Genomic DNA, 20,031 nt, shown 5'->3' with positions numbered 1-20,031 from the left:
ACAGTGCCAGATCGAGCCCTCGGTCGATCATCAACTCACCGGCAGCAACCACACAAAGTGCTGCACAGCCGGCGAAGCTGTTTCCGACGTGTTGGCCGCTGTTGGACGAAACGCAACAGCCGATGAGCGCACAGCAAGATCCCACAATCGGCCATGTGATAATGAGCCAGCTCGCCTGTTTTTCCAGATCGTTAACGGGTAACTATTGGCCCAGGGACACCCGGGGAACGACTCGGGGGTTTTTAACCCAATAGGGGCTTTGGGAGTTTTTTTTACATCCACCGGAGGGACTCGGTTTTAACGTCACATCAAAAATACTGACCCTCCGACAGGGCAGCACTCCCTCAGTACTGACCCTCCGACAGTGCAGCACTCCCTCAGTACTGACCCTCCGACAGTGCAGCACTCCCTCAGTACTGACCCTCCGACAGTGCAGCACTCCCTCAGTACTGACCCTCTGACAGTGCAGCACTCCCTCAGTACTGACCCTTCGACAGTGCAGCACTCCCTCAGTACTGACCCTCCGACAGTGCAGCACTCCCTCAGGACTGACCCTCCGACAGTGCAGCACTCCCTCAGTACTGACCCTCCGACAGTGCAGCACTCCCTCAGTACTGACCCTCCGACAGTGCAGCACTCCCTCAGTACTGACCCTCCGACAGTGCAGCACCCCCTCAGTACTGACCCTCCGACAGTGCAGCACTCCCTCAGTACTGACCCTCCGACAGTGCACCACTCCCTCAGTACTGACCCTCCGACAGTGCAGCACTCCATCAGCACTGACCCTCCGACAGTGCAGCACTCCCTCAGTATTGACCCTCCGACATTGCAGCACTCCCTCAGTACTGACCCTCCGACATTGCAGCACTCCCTCAGTACTGACCCTCTCACAGTGCAGCACTCCCTCAGGACTGAGCCTCCGACAGTGCAGCACTCCCTCAGTACTGACCCTCTGACAGTGCAGTGCTCCCTCAGTACTGACCCTCTGACAGTGCAGCACTCCCTCAGCACTGACCCTCTGACGGTGCAGCACTCCCTCAGTACTGACCCTCCAACAGTGCAGTGCTCCCTCAGTACTGAGAGGGAGGGTTCGGGGCTTGGGGCCAATGTGGAATTCCGTCCGAACAGGGGAACGTTCAGACGGAAGACCACCGCGCACCTGGGCCACCTCGAGACCTAAAATGACTTCGGGTCCGAGCATGACCGTCCTTAGGTCTTGGATGGCATCGGCTGCGACCAGCATCCAGCCCAGTCCTCCGCTACCCAGCATGTCCCCGATCCTGGTCACCCCGGCAGCCACAGCCCTCCTCTCCGCCAGCCACTGAAAGGGATGGAGGGGCGGATTCCTGAGCAGTGGCTCTCAGACGATAGCCGCTACTCCTGACAGGGGAGAGCTGCGTCGCGAGGTGACCACGTTCCAGACTTTGATCAGGTCCTGGTAGAAGACGGGCAATGCCTGGAAGGAGCGACCAAGGCCCCTCTGCTCTATAAACAGGAGCTGCAGGTCATTTGGCGTGTAGGGTGGACGTGTCCAGTAATGGTGATTGATTGTCCAGTAATGGTGATTGATTGTCCAGTAATGGTGATTAATTCAGGGTTTGTGCCTGGACAACGTATCAATACAGACCTGAGGTCAACAGCTACAAGCGTCTCTCCTTCCAGAATTCGCTTCACAAATGAGGTCTTCAAGCTGATTCATGATTAGCCATGTCCAATTGCTGGGACTGTCACTTTAAGCCACATATATAAAGGACAGAGGCTTCACTGGGATCATTCCCTGCGCTGGGATAAGCTGTAAGATGCAGGCTTTCCTCTTCACCCTGCTCCTGGGAGCGGCAGGTATGATCACAGTTATACTGAAATGTGTGTGTGGGGGTCCACAAGCGTGGCTGCTTGTCTGGCAATGTCTCTTCTCCCTGGCTACCCATCCCCATTCCTTTCCCTGAGTGTGTGAGTGTGTGAGTGTGTGAGAATGTGTGTGTGTGTGAGACTTTGTGTGTGTGTGAGACTGTGTGTGTGTGTGTGACTCTGTGTGTGTGTGTGACTGTGTGTGTGTGTGACTGTGTGTGACAGTGTGACTGTGTGTGTGTGAGTGACTGTGTGTGTGCGTATTTGTGTGACTGTGTGCGTGTGAGCGTATTTGTGGGATTGTGTGTATAAGTATGTGTGTGATTTTGAAAGTGTGTGTATTTGTGTGTGTGTGATTGTGTGTAAGCATGTGTGTGTGTGTCTGCGTAAGTGTGTTTGTGTGTGATTGTGTGTAAGTGTGTGTGTGTGTGTGACTGCGTAAGTGTGTGTGTGTTTGTGTGTGATTGTGTGTAAGTGTGTGTGTGTGTGTGACTGCGTAAGTGTGTGTGTGTTTGTATGTAAGTGTGTGTGTGTGACAGTGGGTGCGTGTGTGCAATCAGATGATGACCCTCACTCTCTGTATTTTTCATTACTCAGCTGCTGCTCCTGCGAATGTGAAGATCATTAACGGCCAGAATTGTTATCCTCACTCTATGCCCTGGCAGGTTTTTCTGACCTATAATGGGAATCGCTGGTGTGGGGGCTCCCTGATAAACGACCGGTGGATAGTGTCAGCTGCTCATTGTTACCAACCGTAAGTCCAGAGATGATCACAGCAACAAGCTAACATAAAAACATACACAAACATACAAACATACACAAACATACCAATGTCCACAATCATACAAACAAACATACACAAACAAACATACATAAACATACAGACACTCACAAACATACATACAAACATACATAAACAAACATACATAAACATACAGACACTCACAAACATACATACAAACATACACAAACAAACATACATAAACATACAAACACTCACAAACATACATACATACATACACAGACATACACTCACAAACATACACAAGCATCCATACATGCAAACATATACAAACATAGAAACATACCCAAAAATACATACAAGCGTACACAAACATACAAACATACATACAAGCATGCACAAACATGCAAACATGCACAAACATACGAACACTCACAAAAATGCACAAATATAGAAACACAGACAAACATACATACAAACATACACAAATATACACAAACATACATACAAACACACACGAATATGCACAAACATACATACAAGCATACACAAACATACAAACACTCACAAACACACACAAACACACATAAACATACAAACATAGACAAACATACATACAAACATATACAATCATACACAGATCAACACTGAATGATACAGAGACAAAAACATGAACATACAGATGTCCAAGCATACAATCTTACAGCGCACACATATAAACAATGATGGAGTAATAAGGGTTCTCTTGCAGACATTTCTCATACTTTCTGTATCACAATATGTGCACTCACCCTCCAAAAACGCTATATAGAAACTTCATCATCCCCCAAAAACCTCCAAAAAAAAGGCAAAACTCCCGATGACTAATGCCCGGGTAGTGAGGGGGCAGTTTGACACTGGCCTCCTCTACATTCTTTTCTTATTCTTGTTGGCAAGAAGGACCCAAAATTAATGATTAAAACAGGGGTCAAAGTGAAAGGAAGGAGCAAGCCAAAGAGGAGCAGCAGATACAAAACACGGGCTTCAGCCTCAGCTGGAGGATTGTGTCCAGCTCTGGGCACCACACTTTAGGAAGGATGTGAAGGCATTAGAGAGAGAGCAGTAAGGATTCATGAGAATGGATCCAGGGATGAGGAACTTCAGTTAATGTGGAGAGAGTGGAGGAGCTGGGACTGTTCTCCTTGGGGAATATGTATGCTTGTATGTATGTTTGTGTATGTTTGTATGTTGGTGTATGTTTGTATGTTTGTGTATGTTTGTATGTTGGTGTATGTTTGTATGTTTGTGTATGTTTGTATGTTTGTGTATGTTTGTATGTTGGTGTATGTTTGTATGTATGTCTCTCCTTGGAGAAGAGAAGGTCGAGAGGAGATTTGATAGAGGGGTTCAAAATCACGAGGGGTCTGGACTGGGTAGAGAGGGAGAAACCGTTCCCATTGGGGGGAAGGATCGAGAACCAGAGGGGCACAGATTTAAGGGGATTAGTAAAAGAAGCAATGGAGACATGAGGAGAAACTTTTTCACCCTGCGAGTGGCTAGGATCTGGAATGCACTGCCCGAGAGTTTGAGGGAGGCAGGTTCAATCGAGGCTTTCGAAAGGGAATCAGGTTGTTATCCGAAGGGGAAACATTTGCAGGGTTACGGGGAAAGGACAGGGGGGATGGGTTTAGGTGAGTTGCTCTTTCAGAGAGCAGACAGGGACACGACGGGCTGAATGGCCTCCAGCTGCGCGATAACCATTCGGCGGCTTCCGGGAAACAGGAAGTGGGGAAATGACAGTGTTGAGCACTTCTCCTCTGATTGCCCAGGGCCAGCATCCTCGTGGCGCATCTGGGCGAACACAACCTCTCTCACCCCGAGGGGACGGAGCAGCGAATCCAAGTGGCCTCGGCCATCGTGCACCCCAGGTTCGACCACATGAACTTCAACAACGACATCATGCTGCTCAAACTCGCCTGGCCCGCCAAATTCGACCGGTACGTCAGGCCCATCCCTCTGCCCAGCCAGTGTGCCACAGCCGGGACTGGATGCATCACCTCTGGCTGGGGGAATCTCGTGATTAACGGAGGTAAGGAGGGCCGGGGTGGTGAGGGGTTGGTGGAGGGGGGAGCGGGAAGGCGAGTTGGGGTTGGGGGCTGTTGGTTAGAACCTGAATGAATACTGCGCTGGTTTGAGGGGATGGTGGGTGGGAGGGCAGTGGGGGGTGTTGGAATGTGCGATCAAGCAATAATACTTCACTTTCCAGGCATAACTGAAATGTAGACATCACTGCTCCCTGGAGACCTGTCCCAGCTTTGGAGACAATTGCAGAGATTTACTAGAAATGTGCCGGCTCTTTGAAGGATCTATCTAATGAGTCCCCACTCTCCCCCTGCTCTTTCCCACATAGCCCTATAATTTCCCTCCCTTCAAGTATTTCTCCAATTCCCCCTTTGGAAAGTTCCTATTGAATCTGCTTCCACCGCCCTTTCAGGCAGCGCCTTCCAGATCACAACAACTCGCTGTGTAAAAAAAAAAATTCTCCTCATCTCCCCCTCTGGTTCTTTTCCCGATTCTCTTCAATCTGTGTCCCTCTGGTTACCGACCCTCCTGCCGCTGGAAACAGTTTCTCCTTATTGACTCTATCCAAACCCCTCATGATTTTGAACATCTCGATTTGATCTCCCCCTTAACCCTCTCTGCTCTAAGGAGAACAATCCCAGCTTCTCCAGTCTCTCCACATTAGTCCCAAAACCTGTGCTCACAGCCCCACACCCATACCCAATTAAGCTTGATTTTAGCAATAACACCTTTGTTGTTGAATCCCTCCATGGCTTTTCCCTCCCTATCTTTGTAACCTCCTCCAGCCCCTACAACCATCCTGATCTCTGTAACCTCCTCCTGCCCTACAACCCTATCTCTGTAACCTCCTCCAGCCCCTACAACCCCATCTCTGTAACCTCCGCAAGACCCTACAACCATCCTGATCTTTTGTAACCTCCTCCAGGCCCTACCACACTCCCTATCTCTGTAACCTCCTCCAGCCACTACATCCGCATTTCTGTAACCTCCTCCAGCCCCTACAACCCTCCCTATTTCTGTAACCTCCTCCAGCCCCTACCACACTCCCTATCTCTGTAACCTCCTCCAGCCCCTACAATCGTCCCTAATTCTGTAACCTCCTCCAGCCCCTACAACCCTCCCTTTCTCTGTAACCTCCTCCAACTCCATCAATCCGCCGAGATCTCTGCTCTCCTCCAATTCCGGCCTCTAAACCATCCCCCGATTCCCATCGCTCCACCATTGGCGGCCGTGCCTTCAGCTGCCTGGGGCCCTAAGCCCTGGAATTCCCTCCCTCAACCTCTCCACCTCTCTCTCTTTCTCTTCCTTTAAAATACTCCTTAAAACGGGCCTCTTTAACTAAGCTTTGGGTCATCTGTCCCTAATATCTCCTTATGTAGCCCGATGCCAAATTTAGCTTGTTCATGCTCTTATGAAGCAGCTTGGGATGTTTTATAAAGTTAACAGTTCTATATAAATTCAAGTATGCTGTTGTTATTAAGGTGGTGTTAATAGCAGTCTACACATGGGCACAATGAGTTATTCTGCTGCTGGTTAAGTTGGCCTGTCCCTTTAACAGGGCAACCTCTCATTGATCTAAATGCTGAGCTCATTCAGTGTTCAATTGCCGATTGGCAAATGCCTGTCAATTTAATCCCTTCTACCTCAAGGGATGTCCCACTGCCAATTGCACATTGTCAGTTCTCTAGACGGCCACCAGTGTTTCATATTGAGCTCTCCTTCTCCTGGCCACGAGGTTCTTCACCACCCTGACTACAGTAACCCAACATCTCTTTGTGTCTTGGCGAGCAGACCTGGATTCAATGCCCAGTGTATGCTTTAACCAGAGCTCTGTACACAACACTCAGTAAGCAAGACTATTGATTAAGTCGCTTGCACGTGGGAGGAGGAGAGTCACGTTTGGATCGGACTGTGCTGACTCATTTCTTTCCCCTTCAGTACAATATCCCGAAGTCCTACAGTGCCTGAATCAGCCCATCCTGCCTGATGCTGATTGCCGCAAAGCTTATCCACCCTACTTCACGGACAACATGTTCTGCTCAGGATACCTGGAGGGAGGACAGAGCACATGCCAGGTAAGAGTGGCCCGACAGGGTGAGACCGAATGCATCAAACCATGAGCGATAGGAAGTGTCTCAAGCTGAGAGACAGAGGTTATCTCTACCTGAGGGATGGGGAATGTCTGAATTTGAGGGTGTGTAGGAGCAGGAGGAGGCTATTTGGCCCTTTTATCCTTCTGACAGTGAAGCACTCCCTCAGTACTGACCCTCTGACAGTGCAGTACTCCCTCATTACTGACCCTCTGACAGTGCAGCACTCCCTCAGTACTGACCTTCCGACAGTGCAGCACACCCTCAGTATGACCCTCTGGCAGTGCAGCACTCCCTCAGTATGACCCTCTGACAGTGCAGCACTCCCTCAGTATGACCCTCTGACAGTGCAGCACTCCTTCAGTACTGACCCTCTGACAGTGCAGCAATCCCTCAGTACTGACCCTCTGACAGTGCAGCGCTCCTTCAGTACTGACCCTCCGACAGTGCAGCGCTCCCTCGGTAATGACCCTCCGACATTGCAGCGCTCCCTCAGTATTGACCTTCTGGCAGTGCAGCACTCCCTCAGTACTGACCCTCTGACAGTGCAGCACTCTCTAAGTACTGACCCTCCGACAGTGCAGCGCTCCCTCAGTACTGACCCTCCGACAGTGCAGCGCTCCCTCAGAATGACCCTTCGACATTGCAGCACTCCCTCAGTACTGACCCTCTGACAGTGCAGCACTACCTAAGTATGACCCTCCGACAGTGCAGCGCTCCCTCAGCACTGACCCTCCGACAGTGCAGTGCTCCCTCAGCACTGACCCACCGACAGTGCAGCACTCCTTCAGTACTGAACTTCCGACAGTGTAGTACGCCCACTGTACTGACCTTCCGACAGTGCAGCACTCCCTCAATACTGACCCTCCGACAGTGCAGAACTCCCTCAGTACTGACCCTCCGACAGTGCAGCACTCCCTCAGTACTGACCCTCTGACAGTGCAGCACTCTCTTAGCACTGACCCTCCGACCGTGCAGCACTCCCTCAGTATTGACCCGCTGACAGTGCAGCACTCCCACAATAATGACTCTCCAACCTTGCAGCACTCCCACAGTACTGACCCTCCAACAGTGCAGCACTCCCTTAGCACTGACACTCCAACAGTGCAGAACTCCCTCAGTACTGACCCTCCAACAGTGCAGCACTCTCTTAGCACTGACCCTCCAACAGTGCAGCACTCCCTTAGTACTGACCCTCCAACAGTGCAGCACTCCCTTAGTACTGACCCTCCGACAGTGCTGCGCTCCCTCAGCACTGACCCTCTGACAGTGCAGCGCTCCCTCAGTACTGACCCTCCGACAGTGCTGCGCTCCCTCAGCAGTTACCCTCTGACAGTGCAGCACTGCCTCAGCACTGAGCCTTGTCCTTTGGGTCTCTGGACTGGTACTCAGACACGCAACCTCCTGATTGTGCGGACAGAGTACCACCCAGCGAGCTCGGGTCCCACACCGGGATCCCGGGGGAGCTACGGATGACCATCCGATTATCACTTTGTTTATCTCAATCCGAATTACACTCCATGTCTTTTTTGCTGCAGGGAGACTCAGGGGGACCTGTGGTCTGTAATGGGGAGCTACAAGGCATTACTTCCTGGGGATACGACTGTGCTATGGAGGATCATCCCAGCGTCTTTGTGAAAGTTTGTAACTACAACAACTGGATCCAAAGGGTCATGGCTGAAAACTGAGCGGAGAATCCTAACCCTGAAACTACCTGCAATGAGGGAAAGGAAAATGTTGCAAGTTCCCAATAAAGATTGATTGTCAAGTTGTGTTGCATTTGGATTCTTTTTTTGCTACATCTCTTTTGGAACGTGCAGAATCCCACATCCATCCCCTCGCTGCCTCCAGACTGTAACTATTCCAACATTCCTCTCGGCAATCTGCTTTCCTCAGAGGGATGTCAGAAATAGGAGCAGGAGGAGGCCATTCAGCCCCTCGAGCCTCCTTCCCCCATTCTATACGATCATGGCTGATACTCTACCTCGACTCCGCTTTCCCTCCTTATCGCTTAGCGCCCAAAAATCTATCCATCTCCGTCTTGAATGGATTCAGCGATGGAGCATCCACAGCTCTCTGGGGGAGAGAATTCCAAAGATTTCTCCTTCCGTAAACTTAAACACATCTAAAAATCTGCTGTCCCCGTGTCTTAACTCACACACAGTCTCGTGTACCCAGCAGCCCCTGTTGCTCGCTGATCTACATTGGCTCCTGGTCGGGCAACACATCGATTTTATAATCCCCATCCTGGTTTTCAAATCCTTCCATGGCCTCCTCACCTCCTCCCTATCTCTGAAACCTCCTCCAGCCCCCACAACACTCCCTATCTCTGAAACCTCCTCCAGCCCCTACAAAACTCCATATCTCTGAAACCTCCTCCAGCACCTACAACCCTCCCAAACTCTGTAATAACCTGCAACCCATACAACCCTCATGATATCTGTAACCTCCTCAAGCCCCTACAACTCTCCCTATCTCTGTAACATCCTCCAGCCACTACAATCCTCCCAATCTCTGTAACATCCTCCAGACCCCTACAAACTACCCTATCTATATAACCACCCCCAGATTCCAAAAGCCCTCCCTATCTCTGTAACCAACTCCAGCACCTACAACTCTCCCTAACTCTGTAACCTCCTCAAGCACCTACCACCCTCCCTACCTCTGTAACCTCCTCAAGCACATACAACCCTCCCCATCTCTGTAACCTTCTCCAGCCCCTAAAACTCTCCCTAATTCTGTAACCTCCTCCAACACCGCCTATCTCTCCAATCTCCTCCCGCCCCCACAATCGTCCCTATCTCTGTAACCTCCACCAGCCCCAACTACACTCCCTATCTTGGTAACCTCATACAGCACCTACAACACTCCCAATCTCTGTAACCTCCTCCAGCCCCTACAACACTCCCTATCTCTGTAAACTCCTCCAGACCCTAAAACCCTCCCTATCTCTGTAACCGCCTCCAGCCCACAGAACCCTCCCTATCTCTGTAACCGCCTCCAGCCAACAGAACCCTCCCTATCTCTGTAACCACCTCCAGCACCTACAACCATCCCTATCATTCCAACCTCCTCCAGGCCCCACAAAATTCCCCATTTTGTAACCTCCTCCATCCCATACAACCCTCCCCATCTCTGTAATCCTCCAGCCCCTACAACCCTACCTATTTCTGTAACCTCCTCCAGCACCTACAACGCTCCCTATCTCACCAACTTACTCCCGCACCTACAAACCTACCTATCTCTATAACCTCCTCCAACCCTACAACCCTCCCCATCTCTGTGACCTCCTCCAGCCCATACAACCCTCCCTATCTCTGTAACTTCCTGCAGCCCCTACAACACTCCCTGTCTCTGTAACCTACTCCAGCCCCTACAAGCCCCCCTATCTCTGTAATCTCCTCCAGCCCCTACAATACTCCCCAATTCCCCAGTACTAGTGCCAGACCCCATGAATAGAAACCCAATTCTCCCACACAAATCTTACAGCCACACAGTCATACAAACATACTGACATAAGTACAATCAGAGGACTCCAGCCTAAGGGCTGTGACCGCCTCTGGGGACAACACAATCCAGGTGACCTCACCTCTCCACCTCCTGCACCCTAGATGTCACACCGGGACCCTCCATCCCTTGTGGGCTGCACCTTTTTGCCTCATCACATCCCCGCGAATCACCTAGGTGGGGGGTGGGGGATGTTTCACTTTGTCCAAGGCGCTATCGGAATGCAAGTTTTTGTCGTAACCGGCGTGGAGGGTGGACGTGTCCAGTAATGGTGATTGATTGTCGAGTAATGGAGATTGATTGTCCAGTAATGGTGATTGATTGTCCAGTAATGGTGATTGATTGTCCAGTAATGGAGATTGATTGTCCAGTAATGGAGATTGATTGTCCAGTAATGGAGATTGATTGTCCAGTAATGGTGATTGATTGTCCAGTAATGGAGATTGATTGTCCAGTAATGGTGATTGATTGTCCAGTAATGGTGATTGATTCAGGGTTTGTTCCTGGACAACGTATCAATACAGACCTGAGGTCAACAGCTACAAGCGTCTCTCCTTCCAGAATACGCTTCTCAAATGAGGTTTTGAAGCTGATTCATGATTAGCAACGTCCGATTGCTGGGACTGTCACTTTAAGCCACATATATAAAGAACAGGAGCTTCACTGGGATCATTCCCTGCGCTGGGATAAGCTGTAAGATGCAGGCTTTCCTCTTCACCCTGCTCCTGGGAGCGGCAGGTATGATCACAGATATACTGAAATGTGTGTGTGGGGGTCCACAAGCGTGGCTGCTTGTCTGGCAATGTCTCCTCTCCCTGGCTACCCATCCCCATTCCTTTCCCTGGCAACAGGCTGAGACTGAACCTGTCAGCTTGTAACCTCGGGGTCACATTTGAGCCCCAGATTTGCTCACTGTCAAGCCATTCCTATTTCCCCCTCCGCAACATTGCCCAGCTTCACCCCGACCCCGTCTCGTCTCATCTCATCTACTGCTGAAACCCTCATCCAATCCAGCATTGCCCCCAGATGCGGCTATTCCGACAAATCCCTGACTGTTCTCCCACGTTCCACCCTCCGTAAACTTGAGGTCATCCGAACCTCTGCTGCCCGTGTCTTAACTCGCACTGAGTCCCACTCACCTATCATCCCAGGCGCTCGCTGACCAGCATTGGCTCCAGGTTAGCAACATATTGATTTTAAAATTCATCCAACCCCTACAACCCTCCCTATCTCTGTAACCTCCTCCAGACCCTACAACCCTCCCTATCTATGTAACCTGCTCCAGCCCCTACAACCCTCCCTATCTCTGTAACCTCCTCCAGCCCCTACAACCCTCCCTATCTCTGTAACCTCCTCCAGCCCCTACATACCCTCCCTATCTCTGTAAACTCCTCCAGCCCCTACAACCCTCCCTATCTCTGTAACCTCCTCCAGCACCTACAGCCCTCCCTATCTCTGTAACCTCCTCCAGCCCCTACAATCCTCCATATCTCTGTAACTCCTCCAGCCCCTACAACACTCCCTATCTCTGTGACCTCCTCCAGCCCCCACAACCTTCCCCGTTTCCCCAGTACTGGTGCCAGACCCCATGAATAGATACCCAATTCTCCCACACAAATCTTACAGCCACACAGTCATACAAACATTCTGACATAAGTACATACAATTTAGGAGCAGGAGTAGGCCATTCGGCCCCTCGAGCCTGCTCCATCATTTGATAAGACCATGGCTGACCTGTTTGTGGTTCAGCTCCACTTTCCTCTCTACCCCCTGGACCCTTTGACCCCCTCGTCAATCAAAAATCTCTCTAACTCAGTCTTGAATATATTCAGTGACCCTGTCTCCACTGCTCTCTGAGGAAGAGAATTCCACAGACTGACTACCCTCTGAGAGAAAGAATTCTCCTCACCTCCATCGTGAATGAGAGACCCCTTTTTTTAAATTGTGCCCCCAGTTCTAGTCTCTCCCACAAGGGGAAACATCCTCTCAGCATCCACCCTGTCAATTCCCCTCAGAATCTTATCTGTCGCAATAAGATCACTTCTCATTCTTCTAAACTCCAATGGATACAGGCCCAGCCTGTCCAACCTATCCTCATAGGATAAACCCCGTCATCCCAGGAATCAGTCAAGTCACCCTTCTCTGAATTGCATCTAACACACTTATATCCTTTCTTAAATTAGGAGACCAAAGCTGTACACAGTACTCCAGATGTGCTCTCATCAACACCCTGCACAATTGTAGATAAACATCCCTACTTTTATATCCCATTCCCCTTGCAATAAAGGCCAACATTTCATTTGCCTTCCCGATCACCTGCTGTACCTGCAGACTAACATTCTGTCATTCATACACCAGGACACCCAGATCCCTCTGCACTGCAGAGTTCCGTCATCTCTCTCCATTTACACAACATGCTACTTTTCTATTCTTCCTGCCAAAGTGGACAAGATCACATTTTCCCACATTATACTCCATTTGACAATTTTTTGCCCACTCACTTAACCTGTCTATAACGCTTTTCAGACTCCTTATGTCCTCTTCACAACTTACTTTCCTACCTATCTTTGTGCCATCGCCTAATTTCGCAACCATACATTTGGTCTCTTCATCCAAGCTATTGATATAGATTGTAAGTAGTTGAGGTCTAAGCAATGATGTCAATGTCACTCCGCTAGTTACATCCTGCCAACCCTAAAATGAAAAAAATTGATCCCTACCTTTTACTTCCTGTTAGCCATCCAATCCTCTATCCATGCTTCCCCCTACACCATCAACTCTTACCTTGTGTAGCAACCTTTGAACTGGCACCTTATCAAATGCCTTTTGGAAATCCAAGTACACCACATCTACAGGTTCCCCCTTTGTCCACATTGCTTGTTACATCCTCAAAGAACTCCAATAAATTTGTCAAACACAATTTCCCTTTCACAAAACCATATTGACTCTGTCTCACATATTTCCAAGTGCCCTGCAATAACCCCCTTAATAATAGATTCTAACATTTCCTTCTGACAGATGTTAAGCTAACTCGCCTGCAGTTTCCTGCTCTCTGTCTCCTTCCCTTCCTGAAAAGAGGAGTCACATTTACTATTTTCCAATCTCATGGGACCTTTCCTGAATCTAGGGAATTTTGGAAAATTACAACCAATGCGTCACCGATCTCAGCAGCTACTTCTTTTGGGACCCGAGGATGAAGTCTATCAGAACCTGGGAACTTGTCAGCTTTTAGTTTTAATCATTTTCTCAGTTCCCTTTCTCTGGTGACTAAAACTGTGTAAGTTCCTCCCTCCCTTTCACCACTCGATTTACAAGCATTCCTGGGATGTTATTTGTGTTTTCTACACTGAAGAGAGACACAAAATATCTGTTTAATGCGTCTACCATTTCCGTATTCCCCATTATTTTCTCATTGTTGCTATTATTATTATCATCATGAATAATAAACTCTCTGACCTTATTTGCCCCATGCCAATGTGCTCGCGGCTCAGATAGTAACCCAGAGATTAGTGCCTTTTTGGTTCTGCTTTTCAGTTTAACCCACAGCTGCTCAGACTCCCTCAGAAGTCCTGCCGATGCCATTGGTACCCACGCGGACCACGACCACTGGGTCCTTCCTCTCCCACTCCAGGTTCCTCTCCAGACCCGAGGAGCTGTCCTTAAGCCTGGAACCGAGCAGGCAACCCAACCGTTCGGGGAGAACTGTCTTTATTGTCCTCACCAAACAGTCCCCCCACGAACATTACATTCCTATTTACACCCCACCTCCCTCCACTTGAATGGCGTCCTGCAGCATGATGCCCTGGTCAGCTCGCTTGTCCACACTGCAGCCCCCACTTTCATCCAGACGAGCTGCAAGGGCCTCGAGCCTGATGGACAAGTGCAAAGGGCTGAGGGCCCCCCCACTTCTACCTCCTCGGCCCCCAAGACTTCCTCACCCGCAGTCACGCCCTCCAGTCCCTGAGTACCGACCCAATCAGAGGACTCCAGACTAAGGGCTGTGAGCGCCTCTGGGGACAACGCAATCCCGGTGACCACACCTCTCCACCTCCTGCACCCTAGATGCATCGCCGAGTCCAAAGCCCGGACTCCAGCTCATTAGTCTCTGAGCTGGAGTTCCTCGAGCTGCGGACACTCACGGTAGATGTGTCACACAGCGACCCTCCATCCCTTGTGGGCTGCACCTTTTTGCCTTATCACATCCCCGCAAAGGATCTCGGTGGTGGGGGGACGTTTTACTTTATCCTAGGCGCTATCAGAATTCATGTTTCTGTCGTAATTGGCGTGTGGGGTGGACGTGTCCAGTAATGGAGATTGATTGTCCAGTAATGGTGATTTATTGTCCTGTAATGGAGATTGATTGTCCAGCATTGGCTCCTGGTTAGCAACATATTGATTTTAATATTCCACCAGCCCCTACAACCCTCCCTATCTCTGTAACCTCCTCCAGCACCTACAACCCACCCTATCTCTGTAACCTCCTCCAGCCCCTACAACACTCCCTATCTCTGTAACGTCCTCCAGCACCTACGACACTCCCTATCTCTGTAACCTCCTCCAGCCCCTACAACACTCCCTATCTCTGTAACCCCCTCCAGCCCCTACAACTCTCCATATCTCTGTAAACTTCTCCAGCCCCTACAACATTCCCTGTCTCTGTAAACTCCTCCAACCCCTACAACACTCCCTATCTCTGTAACCTCCTCCAGCACCTACGACACTCCCTATCTCTGTAACCTCCTCCAGCCCCTACAACACTCCCTATCTCTGTAACCCCCTCCAGCCCCTACAACTCTCCATATCTCTGTAAACTTCTCCAGCCCCTACAACATTCCCTGTCTCTGTAAACTCCTCCAACCCCTACAACACTCCCTATCTATGTAAGCTCCTCCAGTCCCTACAACACTCCCTATCTCTGTAACGTCCTCCAGCTCCTACAACCCTCCATATCTCTGTAACCTCCTCCAGCGCCTAAAGCCCTCCCGATCTCAGTGACCTATTCCAAGCCTTAAAAGCTGCCCTATCTCTGTAACCTCCTCCAGCCTCTACAACCCTCCCTATCTCTATAACCTCCTCCAGCCTCTATAACCCTCCCTATCGCTGTAACCTCCCTAAACCCCTAGAACCCTCCCTATCACTGTAAACTCCTCCAGCCCCTACAACAACATTCCCTACCGCTGCAACCTTCTCCAGCCCCTACAACACTCCCTATCTCTGTAACCTCCTCCAGCCCCTACAACAACATTCCCTGCCGCTGTAACCTCCTCCAGCCCCTACAACAACATTCCCTGTCGCTGTAACCTTCTCCAGCCCCTACAACACTCCCTAACTCTGTAACCACCGCCAGTCCGTTAAGGCCTCCCTACCTCTGTTACCTTCCACAACGCCTAAAACCATCGCTATCTCCGTAACCTCCTCAAACCCCTAGAACCCTCCCTATCACTGTAAACTCCTCCAGCCCCTACAACACTCCCTATCTCTGTAACCTCCTCCAGCCCATATAACCCTCCCTATCTCTGTAACCCCCTCAAACCCCTAGAACCCTCCCTATCACTGTAAACTCCTCCAGCCCCTACAACCCTCCTTATCTCTGTATCATCCCCCAAACCCTATAACCCTCCCTATCTTTGTAACCTCCTCCAGCCCCTACAACTCTCATTATCTCTGTAACCTCCTCCAGCCCCTACAACCCTCCCTATCGCTGTAACCTCCTCCAGCCTCTACACACCTCACTATCTCTGTAACCTCCTCCAGTCACTACACCCCTCCCTATCTCTGTAACTTCCTCCAGCCCTATGACCCTCCCTATCTCTGTAAACACCTCCAGCCCCTACAACACTCCCCATCTCTGTAACCTCCTCCAGCATTTACAATTCTCCTTATCTTTGTAACCACCTCGAGACCCTACAACACTCCATATCTCGATAACCCCCTACAGCCCCTACAACACTGCCTTTCTCTGCAACCTACTCCAGCCGAAACAACCCACCGTATCTCTGTAACCTCCTCCAGCACCTACAACACTCACTAACACCCATATTCCTATCGCCCCAAAAACCCAACCTATCTCTACAACACTCTCCATCTGTAACCTCCTCTAGCCCCTACAAAACTCCATATCTCTGCAACCTCCACCCGACACTAAAACACTCCATATCTCTGTAAACTCCTGCAGCCGCTACAACCCTCCCTCCCTATCTCTGTAACCTCATCCAGCACCTACAAACCTCCCTATCTCTGTAACCTCCTTGAACACCCACAACCATCCCTATCTCTGTTACTTCCTCCAGCACCAGCAACCCTCCCTCTCTCTGTAACATCCTCCAGCCCCTACAACCCTCCCTATCTCTGTGACCTCCTCTAGTCCCTACAACCCTCCCTATTGCTGTAACCTCCTCCAGCCCCTACAACCTGCCTTATCTCTGTAACCTCCTTCAGCCCCTTCAAACCTCCCCATCTCTGTAACCTCCTCCAGCCACGACAACCCTCCCTATCTCTGAAACCTCCTCCAGACCCTACAACACTTGCTATCTCTGTAACCTCCTCCAGCCCCTACAGCCCTCCATATTTCTGTGACGTCCTCCAGCCTCTACAACACTCCCCATCTCTGTAACTTCCTCCAAACTCCACAACTCACTCTATCTCTGTAACCTCCTCCAGCCCATACAACCCTCAGTATCTTTGTAACATCCTCCAGCCCCTACAACCCTCCCCATCTCTGTAACCTCCTCCAGCAGTTACAACCCTCCCCATCTCTGTGAAAACATCCAGCCCCTACAACCCTCCCCATCTCGGTGACCTCCTCCAGCCCGTACAACCCTCCCTATCGCTGTAACCTCCTCCAGTCCCTACAACACTCCCTATCTCTGTAACCTTCTCCAGCCCCTACAACCCTCCCTATCTCTGTAAACTCCTCCAGCCCCTACAACACTGCCAAACTCTGTAACCTTCTCCAGCCCCTACAACACTCCCTATCTCTGTAAACTCCTCCAGCTCCTACAACACTCACTATCTCTGTAACCTCCTCTGGCCCCTACAAACTTCCCTATCTCTTCAACCTCCTCCAGCCCCTACAACCCTCCCCATCTCTGTGAACACCTCCAGCCCCTAAAACTCTTGCCATATCTGTGACCTCCTCCAGCCCCTACAACTCTCCCTATCTCTGTAGCCTCCTGCAGGCCTTACAACAATCCCTATCTCTGTAACCTCTTCCAGCCCCGACAACCATCCGCATCTCTGTAGCCTCATCCAGACCCTACAACACTCCCCATCTCTGTAACCTCCTCCAGCATTTGCAATTCTCCTTATCTTTGTAACCGCCTCCAGACCCTACAACCCTCCATATCTCGAAAACCCCCTACAGCCCCGACAACACTGCCTTTCTCTGCAACCTACTCCAGCCCAAACAACCCACCGTATCTCTGTAACCTCCTCCATCACCTACAACACTCACTAACTCCAAATTCCTCCCGCCCCTACAACCCAACCTATCTCTATAACCTCCTCCAGCCCCTACAACACTCTCCATCTGTAAACTCCACTAGCCCCTACAAAACTCCCTATCTCTGTAACCTCCACCCGCCACTAAAACACTCCATATCTCTGTAAACTCCTGCAGCCGCTACAACCCAACCTATCTCTGTAACCTCATCCAGCACCTACAATCCTCCCTATCTCTTCAACCTCCTCCAGCCCCTACAACACTCCCCATCTCTGTAAACTCCTCGAACCCCCACAACCCTCCCTTTCTCTGCAACCTCTTCCAGCCCCTACAATCTGCTTTATATCTGTAACCTCCTCCAGCCCCTTAAAACCTCCCTATCTCTGTAAGCTCCTCCAGCCCCTACATCCCTCCTTTTCTCTGTAACCTCCTCTAGCCCCAACATCCCTCCCCATCTCTGTAACCTCCTCCAGCCACTACAATTCTCCTTATCTCTGTAACCTCCTCCAGCCCCCACAACACTCCCTCTCCCTGTATCCTACTCCAACCCCAACAACTCAACCTATCTCTATAACCTCCTCCAGCACCTACAACAAACCCCATCTCTGTAACCTCCTCCAAACCCCACAACTCACTCTATCTCTGTAACCTCCTCCAGCCCATACAACCCTCCGTATCTCTGTAACCTCCTCCAGCCCATACAACCCTCCGTATCTCTGCAACATCCTCCAGCAGCTACAAATCTCCCTAGCTCTGTAAACTCCTCCAGCCCCTACAACCCTCCCCATCTCTGCAACCTCCTCCAGCAGTTACAACGCTCCCCATCTCTGTGAACACCTACAGCCCCTACAACGCTCCCCATCTCTGTGAACACATCCAGCCCGTACAACCCTCCCTATCGCTGTAACCTCCTCCAGTCCCTACAACACTCCCTATCTCTGTAACCTTCTCCAGCCCCTACAACACCGCCAAACTCTGTAACCTTCTCCAGCCACTACAACACTCCCTATCTCTGTAAACTCCTCGACCCCCTGCAACACTCACTATCTCTGTTACCTCCTCTGGCCCCTACAACACTCCCTATCTCTGCAACCTCCTCCAGCACCTACAAACCTCCCTATCTCTTCAACCTCCTCCAGCCCCTACAACCCTCCCCATCTCTGTGACCTCCCCCAGCCCCTACGAACCTCCCTATCTCTGTAGACTCCTACAGGCCTTACAACACTCCCGATCTCTGTATCCATCTCCAGCATTTACAATTCTCCTTATTTTTGTAACCACCTCCAGACCCTAAAACCCTCCATATCTCGATAACCCCCTACAGCCCCTACAACACTGCCTTTCACTGCAACCTCTTCCAGCCCAAACAACCCACCGTGTCTCTGTAACCTCCTCCAGCACCTACAACACTCACTAACACCCAAATTCCTCCCGCCCCTACAACCCAACCTATCTCTAGAACCTCCTCCAGCCCCACAACACTCCCCATCTGTAACCTCCTCTAGCTCCTACAACCCTCCCTATCGCTGTAACCTCCAGCCGCCACTAAAACACTCCCTATCTCTGTAAACTCCTGCAGCCGCTTAACCCTCCCTATCTCTGTAACCTCATCCAGCACCTACAAACCTCCCTATCTCTTCAACCTCCTCCAGCCCCTACAACACTCCCCATTTCTGTAACCTCCTCGAAACCCCACAACCCTCCCTATCTCTGTAACCTACCCCAGCCCATACAACCGTCCATATCATTGTAACATCCTCCAGCACATACAACCTACCCTATCTATGTAACCTTTTTCCAGCACCTGCAACCCTCCTTATCTCTGTAACATGTTCGAGCCCCTACAACCATACCCATCTCGGTAACCTCCTCCAGCAGCTCAAGCCTCCCCATCTCTGTGAACACCTCCAGCCCATACAACCTGCCTTATCTCTGTAACCTCCTCCAGCCCCTTCAAACCTCCCTATCTCTGTAACCTCCTCCAGCCCCTACATCCCTCCTTATCTCTGTAACCTACTCTATCCACTACAAATCAACCTATATCTATAACCTCCTCCAGCACCTACAACAAACCCCATCTCTGTAACCTCCTCCAGCCACTACAATTCTCCCTATCTCTGTAAACTCCTCGAGCCCCTACAACCCTCCTTATTTCTGTAACCTCCTGCAGCCCCTACAACACTCCCCATCTCTGTAATTACCTCCAAACCTCACAACTCATTCTATCTCTGTAACCTCCTCCAGCCCATACAACCCTCCGTATCTCTGTAACATCCTCCAGCACCTACAAATCTCCCTACCTCTGTAAACTCCTCCAGCCACTACAACCCTCCCTATCTCTG

General features: G+C 50.5%; 1 protein-coding gene and 2 long non-coding RNA genes across 3 annotated transcripts in view; 2 read left to right on the top strand and 1 right to left on the bottom strand.

Moving 5' to 3' along the window:
* LOC144671632 (uncharacterized) overlaps nucleotides 1-20,031 on the top strand; it is a 408,427-nt gene that overhangs the window by 44,527 nt on the left and 343,869 nt on the right. The gene's annotated exons all lie outside the window — the stretch shown is intronic.
* LOC144671631 (uncharacterized) overlaps nucleotides 1-20,031 on the bottom strand; it is a 95,807-nt gene that overhangs the window by 71,569 nt on the left and 4,207 nt on the right. Inside the window, exon 2 of the long non-coding RNA XR_013573971.1 lies at nucleotides 12,802-12,933. This is a non-coding gene — a long non-coding RNA (uncharacterized LOC144671631). The remainder of the gene's footprint in view (nucleotides 1-12,801; nucleotides 12,934-20,031) is intronic.
* On the top strand, nucleotides 2,409-8,494 carry LOC144671605 (trypsin-like). Its single transcript, XM_078533620.1, has 4 exons — nucleotides 2,409-2,602; nucleotides 4,399-4,658; nucleotides 6,590-6,726; nucleotides 8,280-8,494. Exons 1-4 carry the CDS (start codon nucleotides 2,409-2,411, stop codon nucleotides 8,427-8,429), a joined length of 741 nt encoding a protein of 246 aa, XP_078389746.1. The 3' UTR covers nucleotides 8,430-8,494.

Source organism: Cetorhinus maximus, chromosome 33, assembly GCF_964194155.1.
Source record: "Cetorhinus maximus chromosome 33, sCetMax3.hap1.1, whole genome shotgun sequence".
Classification (NCBI taxonomy): Eukaryota; Metazoa; Chordata; class Chondrichthyes; order Lamniformes; family Cetorhinidae; genus Cetorhinus; species Cetorhinus maximus.
Note: the sequence above shows the minus strand (reverse complement) of the source record. Positions and strands in the feature narration are given on the sequence as shown.